Source organism: Barbus barbus (assembly GCF_936440315.1).
Source record: "Barbus barbus genome assembly, chromosome: 25".
Lineage (NCBI taxonomy): Eukaryota > Metazoa > Chordata > Actinopteri > Cypriniformes > Cyprinidae > Barbus > Barbus barbus.
Genome location: NC_136753.1, coordinates 30,330,098 through 30,343,938, shown reverse-complemented (window position 1 = coordinate 30,343,938; position 13,841 = coordinate 30,330,098). Strand labels below are relative to the sequence as shown.

General features: G+C 30.8%; 1 protein-coding gene across 1 annotated transcript in view; it reads right to left on the bottom strand.

The window, feature by feature from the left end:
- LOC306845017 (serine hydroxymethyltransferase, mitochondrial-like) overlaps nucleotides 1-13,324 on the bottom strand; it is a 45,563-nt gene extending 32,239 nt beyond the window's left edge. The window contains exon 1 of the mRNA XM_079377511.1: nucleotides 13,170-13,324. Within this exon, the coding sequence (XP_079233637.1) occupies nucleotides 13,170-13,202 (33 nt within the window). The 5' untranslated portion in view covers nucleotides 13,203-13,324. The remainder of the gene's footprint in view (nucleotides 1-13,169) is intronic.
- Between the last annotated feature and the right edge of the window lie 517 nt (nucleotides 13,325-13,841).

Here is a 13,841-nt window from a genome sequence, read left to right as displayed (position 1 = left end):
GGGAGCAAAAAAATCTAAATATTGAGAAAATCTCCTTTAAAGTTGTTCAAATTAAGTTCTTAGCAATGCATATTACTAATCAAAAATGAAGTTTTGATATATTTACAGTAGGAATGATTTTTGTCATAAAAGAGAAATGTATAATTTTGATCCATACAATGTATTATTGGCTATTGATACTAATATACCTGTGTTACTGATGACTGATTTTGTGCTGCAGGGTCACATATATGTACATGACCTCAATAATTTTTGGTGACGCAATATATCGCCCATTATATTTACTTAAAAATTAATGTCACCATATTTTTTGCATTCCACTTGTGCCTGTCTTTTGCAGCTTCTCGTACATAACGTGGTGCAGTCATGAGCTGCTAGTTCAATTTAAAAAATGCTTTACAAAACAAAGTTTCATCTGCAGATATGGCCTTGTTTAGGGATCTGACGGACATCTGACTGCTAAGTAGGGACTGTATTTTTCAGCAATAGTGTGCACCCTACAGGGAAAAATCTGTAGATGGAAAAAATCTCCACAAAATCTCCAAGTTCTTTATGCATTTTTCTTTTTTTCTACTTGTTACTTTGCACTTTTTGTTAGAAAATATTTATTTACTATTTATTCAAGTTTTTATGGTATCTAATATTTTGATGCTTAATTTCCATGATCTAAATATTCTTAAAAATTAAAAGTTGGAAGCGTGTAGGCCTTCTTGCATTATTATGCTGTTACATTATGATTATATGTTCAGTGGCATAAAATGGTCTTTAAAATGACAATAATACCGTTATCGCAATTATTTCCGGGGCAATATATCACACAACAAAAAGTTGTTATTGTGACTGGCCTACTGGGAAGGTTACTGTAACCTATGTAAAAAGTTACAGATTACAAGTTACACTGTAACAAATGACGGTAAAAGACTGTATTGTAAAAACTGTACTGCATTCAAGAATCGGCTGAAAACATCTCTTTATTTGACGCTCTAACTCTAGCACTCTCTATTCTAATTCTATTCTGGGAATGTACAAAAGGTACAAAACACAGTTTAGTACAAAGGTACAGATTTCAGTACTTCCATAGGTTGATATATTAACATTATATCAGTTAATGAAATTACGGTATTTAAAATGTAAATTCAAGTTAAATCCATAAAACCTAAAATGTTGCTATCGTATTTTTTTACGGTAAAAATCTGGCAACCACAGCTGCTGTTTTTTTTTTTTACCGTAAATTTTACGGATTTTTTTTTTTTTACAGTGTACCCTATCTAAAATATAATAAGTAGCGTAGCTATTTCAATTACTTTATTAAAGTAATGCATCTGATTCCTTTCTAATGTTTTCAACTGTTACTCATTTTGAAACATGTAAAGCAGGGTTAATCTTACAGCAGTACTCAACACTGATTACGGTCATATCAAAATCCTTCATCACTTGAATTAAGATTATAATAATTTAATTTTAAAGCACAGCCACCACAAAATCAGACTTACTTTGAGATCATTCTGAGGTTAAATACAGATTTAAAACCTTAACAAGAAATAGTTTAGTAGCTATGATGTTGCTGAAATCAAATTTTTATGACAGGAAACACTGTCATCCAACAATGCCTTGGAAAAAACTGTTAATTAAAAAATAAATAAATAAATAAATAAAGCATATACATAAACCCAAATAGGAAATAAAACGGTTATGGAATAAGCATGTGTCCTAAACTCCTGAAACATTGGTGTCTCATATTTTAAAGCAGTCAATGCAATTTATGAAATAAATCAATTAAATCTGTGTGTGTGTGTGTGTGTGTGTGTGTGTGTGTGTGTAAAAAAATCAGATGTAACCCCCTTGTAATCGTTAACATTTTCATAAGTAACTGTAATTTAATTTCACATTTTCCCAGTAACTGTAACTGATTACAATTACTTTTATTTTGTAATTAGATTAGGTAATTTAGTTACATGTAACTAGTTACTCCCCAACACTTCTGCGCTCGCGGAGGTGAAAGAGCAGGAAACCTTGCGCCATACGCTGGAATATTTCACTATGAGAAAGCAATTTAATATGTATCTAGATTAAGGCACCGAAGCGCCGGCGCTGGATTTGAGCGTCGAGATCGGCCAGTGAACCCCGGAAAGCTTCAAACCGGGACTCTAGTGGCTAAAAATAGAGATGAAAGCATTAAAAATATATCCTTATCAATTATTCAGCATGTCCGAATATATAGACGACAATCTGAATATGAAAATGAGCTTCAGATATGAGAGCCGGTCGCTCAATCATCTGTGTGTGTCACTTTTCATGTAATGTTAGACTAAGAATCAAGAAGAGGTTCACTGTCCATTTGTACAAAAACCTGCTGGAACTAAATGATTCTTATGGATCTTCAGAACACTTTTGAAATACTGTGACTGTCTCCTGAATCTACAGCAATATAAAACTGAGTGAGTGAGTGATCTGACTGTGATGGAAGATTAAGACTGGACACAAACACAGTAAAGATAAAACACGTCTCTCTATCGTGTTTTTATCGCAAGCAAAAAGCACACAGCGTGAGCAGGCCAGTCTGATTCACAAATGACTCTTCAGAATGAATCAGTCTGAATCAGCTCAGTGAATCATTCAGAGCGATTCTTCGTCACATCCATCTCCAAATAAGGATTAGATTAGTTTAAGTGTTAGGATTCATATTCCAGAGTTATTATATTTAACTAAAATTAAAACCATATTAAATAAAACATTTTTTGTATCTTGAAATAAAATGTTTTAATTGAAATAAAAATGTAAATATAAAAATGTACACTTATTTTCACTAGTTGCAAACACATTTTTATTTAGTTTAACTTAAACTTAAATATATATTTTTTAAACTATAAAAAATATACTACAGTATATATACTATATTAAAACATTAAAAAACTAAAAATACCCCCCATTACTGTAGCATTACTGTACAGGGCTCTACGCTTAATCTTCTTTTCAGGAACACTTATGCTCCTAATCTAAAACATTTAGGAGCACTGTCAAAAAAATTCATAAGCACCTTCTGATCAATAACAAAAATTAGCCTTCCCACTACAAATTAATATTTGGCTCCTTAAAGTTAACTAGCCTACATGGGCATTTTTGTATTCTTTGCAATGGCATTTTTTCTAACTTTATTAAAAGTATGTCAGTCAAATTAAAAAATCTACATTTATAAGCTTTTCCAAAAATTCTAATTTTTTTTTAAATAAGAACAGGTAGAATAAGAAGAATAACTTACCAATCAAAAGAAATCAATATCAACTAAATTAGTTTCCACTACAAAGTTGGCACAGAAGAACACAAAAGTGGCATTTAAATTTACAGACATTTACACACACACACACACACACACTTACAGAGTTTTAAATTCATAACGATGTTGTTAGACCAAAATTTAAAATATTAAATTTTGAATATAGAACTATTGTTTGATTAAAATGATTTAAATAACTGAAATGACACTAAAAATAAAACTGCCAGCAGGTGGCAGCAAGTCACTGATTTTATCACTGAATCATTAATTCAATTGATTCGTTCGAACGGGGAACAAAGCAAATGACCGTCTTTATGAATGAGTAATTGAATCATTGACTCAATAGATTCATTTAAAAACGTATGTTCATTCATAAATGAAACACTGCTTTGTTTGCTTGGAGATGCGCTCATTCTGATTCTGATTCAATACATTACTCAACGATGCAAAAACACCCAAGTAGAAATATTTTAAGCTTCCCTGAGCACAAAAACACATATGCAATTGAAATGGTCACAGTATAGAGCCCTGCTGTACCTCCACAGTATTTCTGTTGTAAGCTTACTGGATAGCTAACACAAAGGAACACACTAGTCAAACCTAAACCCACCCCATCAGATGACTACTTAACTAGTCTCACATCACTTTTTCAACCTGTCTGAATGAGCCACAGGGGTCTGTTACCATAGTAACTCACCAGAGCATGGAAAGCATGCATAACTACACAATAATGAGGACGAGCCGTTGATCTGAGAGCAGTGTGAGACAGTTCCAGACCAGCAGACACAAACTGATCCGGTTCTGATGATGTGCATAACATACACATGCTTTAAAGCCTTCCATAACCACTTATTTGGCTTTCTGTGATCCACTGAAATCTTCAGATTCAGATGAACCTGCAGGAATGAGAGGCGTGGACTCAAAGCTTGCGTCTGATTGGCTGTTCAGAACATGAGCTTTGGCATATTATGTAAAACAAAAGCAGGTTAATTATTGAGTGGTTGGTTACCGCTGCATATGAAAGACGACTGATAAGATCAAACCCCGATAAATTAAAGTGTGACCCTTCATAAACCTGCGCTGTGTTCAGAACAAGCCGGAATGATTAAAAAACACCACTATTTCTGTCCTGTTTGGCAGCAACAACAAAATATTTAAACATCCTTAAAACAAGTTACATTTACTCAAGAAGCAAAACTGTAGAGATATTACAGTTTTCAGAGAATATAGCCTACTACATTTGTTTTTCACTACTTTTGTTAAAAATTGCTCCTGTTTTAAGCACTGCACACTTTAACATCACAACAGTTTGTTTATATGCTTATTTATACGTTTATATGCTGTTAAAAGAGATATGATATAATGTTAAAGAACAAGTAAATAAAATAACTATCAGAGTTTTGCTGCAATAAATTCTATATACATTCTTTTTTTCTTTTTTTACCCAGAACAACTTGCGCTGCATTACAGATTTTTATTTTTATTGGTTCATGCATTTCTTAGGAACACGTCAGTACAACAAAAAAAGCTTTAAACATATTTTTTACTAAACATGATTTTTACCAAAGAAGAAAAAGTGTGTAAGATACTATGACTTGTTAAGAGAATACTAACTATTTATTTCCACTCATTTTTTTTTCTAACTCAGGTTTAAAAATGGCTTTTTCAACATTTTTAGCAAAGCATTTTGTTCATGTTATGCTTAAAAAAAAAACAAGACAAAAGATCGATATAGAAAATGATTCTTTGGTGCAACACTTGAACAATCAATATCCAACACTTCAGACTTCGATTGTAGAAACACAAACATTGTGATTTTAGCAGATCCAACAAACATTAGCTGCTCATAAATCCCTTTCTACAGAACGGAAGCAGCTACTAACTAACGTCCTTCACTAAATCAGGTTAATTCAGTCATCAGATCACCGACAAACACAAAAGATGCATTTGTTTCATATTCAGAAGCACGTTTATCTCATTCCCTCAACAGCAAAAGCATGACAGCACGTGAATCACAGACGTAATGAGAGACATGCGACTGATGAACCACACACACGTCATTAACGTACTACGGTATCAGACGGGAATACCACGGTGCTCTGTTGCCAGAGGTTTATTAACAAACTGTCAGTTATTAGCAGGTAATCTACATCACGTGCCAAAGCAGCATCTCGGAGGCAAATAGTGTCTGTTTAACAGCTTGCAAAAGTAAAAACTTTGAAAAATGAAACTGAGCAGGTTTATTCTGTATTATTAGCTGATTGTAAGAGTCTAAGAGTGTCATTGGGTCAGTTATTATACTGCACTTTGCACCGAAACACATCTGATCTCTGTAATTTACAAACTCAGCAGAAGAGATAAAACACATTCAGATGTTTATCTCACAATACAGACTTCTTTCTTGCAATTCTGAAACATTTATCAGAATTGCAAAATATAAACTCATAATTCTGACTTTCTGAATCTGTTTTTTCTTTTCTTTTTCTTTTTGTTCCTTCTCATAATCAAACACAAAGTTAACAACAACTTTTTCATCTGGCAATTCAGATTTTTTCCTTTTTGTTTAGCTACATCTTGCAATTGTTTTTTATTCTTTTTTTTCCATCTCAGAATCAAACATGAAAAAGTAACAGTGTCTTTTGATCTCACAATTCTGTTTATATCTCACGATTCTGAAAATAATTGAAATTGAACTGAAAAAAAGCAATTCAATCGCAATTATCTTTAAAAAAAATTAAATTAAATAAAATTGGAAACCGGCTTCCATAGATATCAGATGTAAAAACACAGGTTAAAGCATGCAATTTTGTAAATAAAGCATTGCATGCAAATGTGTTAAGATGCATGTGTGTGAGTGTGAGAGGAAGCATGCAGAAACATCACGAGCGGTTGCATCATCTAACCAGTATCACCAGACTAGTTAACACAGATCTGCTGTTTGCATCCTCAGCAAGCACTGAAGACATCTCAGAGTTCAGTAACTTAGAGTAGATAGATGCATGCAAGTTTGATCTTGAGTTAGTGACAGCTCACAAATCCAAACATTCAAAGCTGTCAAAGATTGCCATGCAACTGGAAAGTTGTAGTTTACAAACTACAAACTCAAATCACGCCACACAAACTACAGAGACGCTTTTAAATATCAGTCCTGAAGTAGAGACTATAATCACGCAGACTCAGATCACTCTCATGCCACGTCAATCGCCACTCAATAACACACTCGTGCATGTAACATCTGCATCGACACAAAACGCTTCTAATGCATATTTGATCATGCATGCACACTAATGAATATTATCGCTGTTTTGATGTGATCAAGACGGCGGTAAAGTTAGTTTTACGTTTGACATTCATTAGACATTCGGTTTCATTTCAGTTAAACTCTTAACGCCTGTTATGTTTCAAGCCGTAACTAACTCAGATAGACATAAATATGTGTCCTTTACGTTGCACAAGGCTTAATTTTTTGAAAACAATTATGAAAAAATTAACCATATAAATTAATTAAACAATTTAACTACATTAAATTATACTGTAAAACCAATACTAAAATGTTCTGAAAAACATCCCTGTTATTGCACAAGGCTCTGTTTTTGGAATTAGCATGTTATGCATTTTATAATAATTTTACAACTTTTAATGTATGCAATAATACAAATACATTAAACAACAATACCATCTGATTTGAAGGTATCTTACCAACTGTTAAAAATATCTACATATTATTCCCTATAATGCACAAGGCTTATTTTTTATGATTATGTCTTTATTGTTTTTATATACATTATAGAATCCATATTTTTCATGTTTTATGTACTGTACCTACTCAAATGAATTAAACTCTGACACCGTTGGAGATAAAGATATCAAACCAACTGTAAAATATTCAGAATATTATTCCCTATAATGCACAAGGCTTATCTTTTATGATTATGGCTTTATTGTTTTTATATACAGTATAGAATCCATATTTCTCATGTTTTATGTACTGTACCTACTCAAATGAATTAAACTCTGACACCGTTGGAGATAAAGATATCAAACCAACTGTAAAATATTCAGAATATTATTCCCTATAATGCACAAGGCTTATCTTTTATGATTATGTCTTTATTGTTTTTATATACAGTCCACAATCCATATTTTTTATGTTTTATGTACTGTACCTACTCAAATGAATTAAACTCTGACACCGTTGGAGATAAAGATATCAAACCAACTGTAAAATATTCAGAATATTATTCCCTATAATGCACAAGGCTTGTTTTTTCAGATTATGTCTTTATTGTTTTTATATACAGTATAGAATCCATATTTTTCATGTTTTATGTACTGTACCTTCTCAAATGAATTAAACTCTGACACCGTTGGAGATAAAGATATCAAACCAACTGTAAAATATTCAGAATATTATTCCCTATAATGCACAAGGCTTATTTTTTATGATTATGTCTTTATTGTTTTTATATACAGTCCACAATCCATATTTTTTATGTTTTATGTACTGTACCTACTCAAATGAATTAAACTCTGACACCGTTGGAGATAAAGATATCAAACCAACTGTAAAGTATTCAGAATATTATTCCCTATAATGCACAAGGCTTATTTTTTATGATTATGTCTTTGTTGTTTTTATATACAGTCCACAATCCATATTTTTCATGTTTTATGTACTGTACCTACTCAAATGAATTAAACTCTGACACCGTTGGAGATAAAGATATCAAACCAACTGTAAAATATTCAGAATATTATTCCCTATAATGCACAAGGCTTATTTTTTATGATTATGTCTTTATTGTTTTTATATACAGTATAGAATCCATATTTCTCATGTTTTATGTACTGTACCTACTCAAATGAATTAAACTCTGACACCGTTGGAGATAAAGATATCAAACCAACTGTAAAGTATTCAGAATATTATTCCCTATAATGCACAAGGCTTATCTTTTATGATTATGTCTTTATTGTTTTTATATACAGTATAGAATCCATATTTCTCATGTTTTATGTACTGTACCTACTCAAATGAATTAAACTCTGACACCGTTGGAGATAAAGATATCAAACCAACTGTAAAGTATTCAGAATATTATTCCCTATAATGCACAAGGCTTATCTTTTATGATTATGTCTTTATTGTTTTTATATACAGTATAGAATCCATATTTCTCATGTTTTATGTACTGTACCTACTCAAATGAATTAAACTCTGACACCGTTGGAGATAAAGATATCAAAACAACTGTAAAATATTCACAATATTATTCCCTATAATGCACAAGGCTTATTTTTTATGATTATGTCTTTGTTGTTTTTATATACAGTCCACAATCCATATTTCTCATGTTTTATGTACTGTACCTACTCAAATGAATTAAACTCTGACACCGTTGGGGATAAAGATATCAAAACTACTGTAAAATATTCAGAATATTATTCCCTATAATGCACAAGGCTTATATTTTATGATTATGTCTTTATTGTTTTTATATACATTATAGAATCCATATTTCTCATGTTTTATGTACTGTACCTACTCAAATGAATTAAACTCTGACACCGTTGGAGATATAGATATCAAAACAACTGTAAAATATTCAGAATATTATTCCCTATAATGCACAAGGCTTGGTTTTTCAGATTATGGCTTTATTGTTTTTATATATGGTACTGGATCCATGTTTTTCATGTTTTATACATCTGTACCATCTTAAATTCATTAAACTCTGACACCATTTGACGTAAAGATATCAAACCAACTGTAAAAATAATGCACAAGGCTTTTTCTTTTTTCAAAGTAATTATTTATTATTTCTATATACAGTACTGAAATTTTATTTTTCATGTTTTATATTCTGTACCCACTTAATGGAGATAAAGGTATCAGCACATCTGTAAATTATGCTAATTTTTATTCCTTATTATACACCAATTTATCAGATTATAAAAAAAGCTTTACAATTTTTGTTTTTATAAGCTTCTTATTTTCTGATTTTATATTAGAAAGAGATTAAAAATATATTTTGAATTCAGTGTTACAAAAGGTAATATATAGTATAATATATATATATTTTTTACTTAACTAACCCTAACGTTTCTAGAAAAAATTACATTACATTAATAAGAAGAAAATCTGAGAAATATGGTTTTGAAAACAAAATAGAATATCATGATGTTCTAAATTAAGGGCTTTCTTTATGTTTAATGTTTATATGTGTCGTGTATTTTAAAGTAAACACAAAATGAAATGGGAAATGGGCAAAAGAAAAATAAATGTTCAATATCTTCAAGTAATACGTTGCAAAAGGTACTTTTATCACAAACTCTATGAATATAACAGCTGCATTTACTGGATAACATATGTGAATAATTTTGTAAAGTACTTATTTGACTTTATTAGGAAAACATATTTATATGGTAATATCCAAATGCTATGCCAAGGCATGAAATGAGATCGAGTAATGTTGACGTACATGGAGGATTGGATCCAAATGTTTGAGAGACCATTTACAAAAGGTTCAAGATTTTGTTGGGTTGTATTAGTAATATTTACATTTGAGAATTTAGTGGTTTACATTCAAATGTCCGTCCCTGTTTGTAAATTACACTTTAATACTGTACATTTTACAGTTTTGTTCTGTAAATGTGTTTACAGTTTTTCTGCATTTTTTACACCCACAGCTGTCAGAATTATTTTGTAAAAACTACGGAATTTTGCAAAATCCATATTATTGTAATTATGCCCATTGTCTACTTTAAATAACTTCCATACTTTGGTTTTATTTAATTTAATTTACAATGTGTTGGTACCTATTTCGTTTTCCTGCACTATAACACCTTGTTACATATGTATGTATGTATGTATGTGTGTGTGTGTTTGTGTGGTACAGTTTTTTTTTATTTTTACTGTTGATTTACATTGCATTTTATTGCCTTTACAATATTTAAAAAATAAAGCTAATTTTGAATATTATGCAATTGCCCTGAATATTTAACTCTATATTGCACTATGCTTGTTTTGGAAATGATGCGTTTGGAACTCTTCATGTACATTTTTCAAATCCTGTAGCCTAAACCATTCAACACAAATATTTTTAACTCTAGCAAAATTGCAGAATGAGACTTGTGTGGTTTTAAAACGGGTTCGGGGACACGGCAAGCAGTGCAGTGGACAGACACTAAATCTGTTTACTGTGCTTAACATGCAAGCAAATAGCCAATCAGGACTCGGCATAAGGTTCGAGTACTTTCAGCAGTGATCACACAGGTAGGCAGCCAATGAGGACACAGGTTTCAATGACGTTTCTAAAAAAAAAAAAAGTTGCATCGCGTTCGGGGATTGACATTTAGGTGAAGATTATAGCTACTCACCCAGAATGTTTTTTTTTTTAAATCTTTTTTGGGGGCTACTGTTTGAAACCCATTGGAGTTTTCTTCTAATTCAGTTGCATCTTGATGGCAAAATAAGTGTTTTCAGTTATTATTCCTGTGAGGAAGCCCGGTCTCTTGAAAATGTGTATAAACAGGCCTACACCAAAAAAACAACAACAAACAAACAAACAATCAAAAAAACCGCGTCGTAGTGATACGCAAAAATGGACTTTGGCTTTTATCTATGGCTACACGTAGTCAAAGAGAAAGGGATATGTTTATAATTTGGAATATCAATATATTGCATGGGGCCAAAAAAAAAAAAAAAAAAAAAAAAAAAAAAAAATTATATATATATATATATATATATATATGATATTGAACGAGGCCCTTTTTTTATGAAGTAAACATTGATTAAATCCATCCAAAAATTAAAAGAAATATATGTATTAGCTGTCCAATCTTTCAAACTATTTTTTCATATGTAATAATACAAGTGAATTGCTTGCTTTTCGTTGCAAAATCCTTTGTAGGATATTCCGAAACTGCATTTTAATAATAATAGTTTTTGAGTGTTGTTTAGGCCATTTATTATTTTTTTCTTTTTTAAGCAGTGTATCCCACTAAAAAATTGTAAAGCTTTTTTTATAATCTGATAAATTGGTGTATAATAAGGAATAAAAATTAGCATAATTTACAGATGTGCTGATACCTTTATCTCCATTAAGTGGGTACAGAATATAAAACATGAAAAATAAAATTTCAGTACTGTATATAGAAATAATAAATAATTACTTTGAAAAAAGAAAAAGCCTTGTGCATTATTTTTACAGTTGGTTTGATATCTTTACGTCAAATGGTGTCAGAGTTTAATGAATTTAAGATGGTACAGATGTATAAAACATGAAAAACATGGATCCAGTACCTTATATAAAAACAATAAAGCCATAATCTGAAAAACCAAGCCTTGTGCATTATAGGGAATAATATTCTGAATATTTTACAGTTGGTTTGATATCTATATCTCCAACGGTGTCAGAGTTTAATTCATTTGAGTAGGTACAGTACATAAAACATGAGAAATATGGATTCTATAATGTATATAAAAACAACAAAGACATAATCATAAAATATAAGCCTTGTGCATTATAGGGAATAATATTCTGAATATTTTACAGTAGTTTTGATATCTTTATCCCCAACGGTGTCAGAGTTTAATTCATTTGAGTAGGTACAGTACATAAAACATGAGAAATATGGATTCTATAATGTATATAAAAACAATAAAGACATAATCATAAAATATAAGCCTTGTGCATTATAGGGAATAATATTCTGAATATTTTACAGTAGTTTTGATATCTTTATCCCCAACGGTGTCAGAGTTTAATTCATTTGAGTAGGTACAGTACATAAAACATGAGAAATATGGATTCTATAATGTATATAAAAACAATAAAGACATAATCATAAAATATAAGCCTTGTGCATTATAGGGAATAATATTCTGAATATTTTACAGTAGTTTTGATATCTTTATCCCCAACGGTGTCAGAGTTTAATTCATTTGAGTAGGTACAGTACATAAAACATGAGAAATATGGATTCTATAATGTATATAAAAACAACAAAGACATAATCATAAAATATAAGCCTTGTGCATTATAGGGAATACTATTCTGAATACTTTACAGTTGTTTTGATATCTTTATCTCCAACGGTGTCAGAGTTTAATTCATTTGAGTAGGTACAGTACATAAAACATGAGAAATATGGATTCTATACTGTATATAAAAACAATAAAGACATAATCTGAAAAACCAAGCCTTGTGCATTATAGGGAATACTATTCTGAATATTTTACAGTTGGTTTGATATCTATATCTCCAACGGTGTCAGAGTTTAATTCATTTGAGTAGGTACAGTACATAAAACATGAAAAATATGGATTGTGGACTGTATATAAAAACAACAAAGACATAATCATAAAAAATAAGCCTTGTGCATTATAGGGAATAATATGTAGATATTTTTAACAGTTGGTAAGATACCTTCAAATCAGATGGTATTGTTGTTTAATGTATTTGTATTATTGCATACATTAAAAGTTGTAAAATTATTATAAAATGCATAACATGCTAATTCCAAAAACAGAGCCTTGTGCAATAACAGGGATGTTTTTCAGAACATTTTAGTATTGGTTTTACAGTATAATTTAATGTAGTTAAATTGTTTAATTAATTTATATGGTTAATTTTTTCAATTTTTCTTTCAAAAAATTAAGCCTTGTGCAACGTAAAGGACACATATTTATGTCTATCTGAGTTAGTTACGGCTTGAAACATAACAGGCGTTAAGAGTTTAACTGAAATGAAACCGAATGTCTAATGAATGTCAAACGTAAAACTAACTTTACCGCCGTGTGATCAAGAGCTCTCAGCGATCATAACGCGAGCTCTTCGTTCGCTTTCGCGTTATTGTGCGCTATAACGCGGTCATGCGTGTATAAACTCACCCTGATTAGTTGCCTCAATGTCAGTGTTAACATGATAAAGCGACCCAACTTCTCCGGTTCCAGAAGGTTTTTGCGTTCTCACGTTTTTCGTCCGTCGCCTAAATGACAGCAGAGGATTGACGATAAGCGCGAGTGCTCATGGGAAATGTAGTCCTGTCATAGAAGCCGCAGCTGCGCAGTCGACGCTGGCCTACAAACTGACGTCATGACTTACATATAACCTGAGAAATGAATCTCATTTTATCTGTCATTTTATGCTTTTTCAGTTGATTGCATTAGATTTTATGATCTATTTCCTTTGGTGATTAATACACTGAAATAATTTTTTTCACTATCACTGAGATACTATTATAGTGTTTTTTAAAATAAATATTTTAAATTTGTTTGTATTTTTACATTTTAGTGAGTTTTAGTAATGTTGTGTTTTTGTCCCTTTTATGTGCCTTGTATTTTTTTTAGGCTAACTATTTTTAGATTTTAGTTTTACAGGTAATTCTACATCAAACTAAATAAAAAAATAGTTTAAGGTTTTAAATATATTTATTTTTTCAGTTTAGTTTAAGTTATTTGATTTTTTATAATGGTTTTAATTTTAGTTTCCTGTAGTTTTCCATGTGATCTCTCAATTAATATGGTTTCATAAAGGTTGCATGCATAGACCAATAATTATTT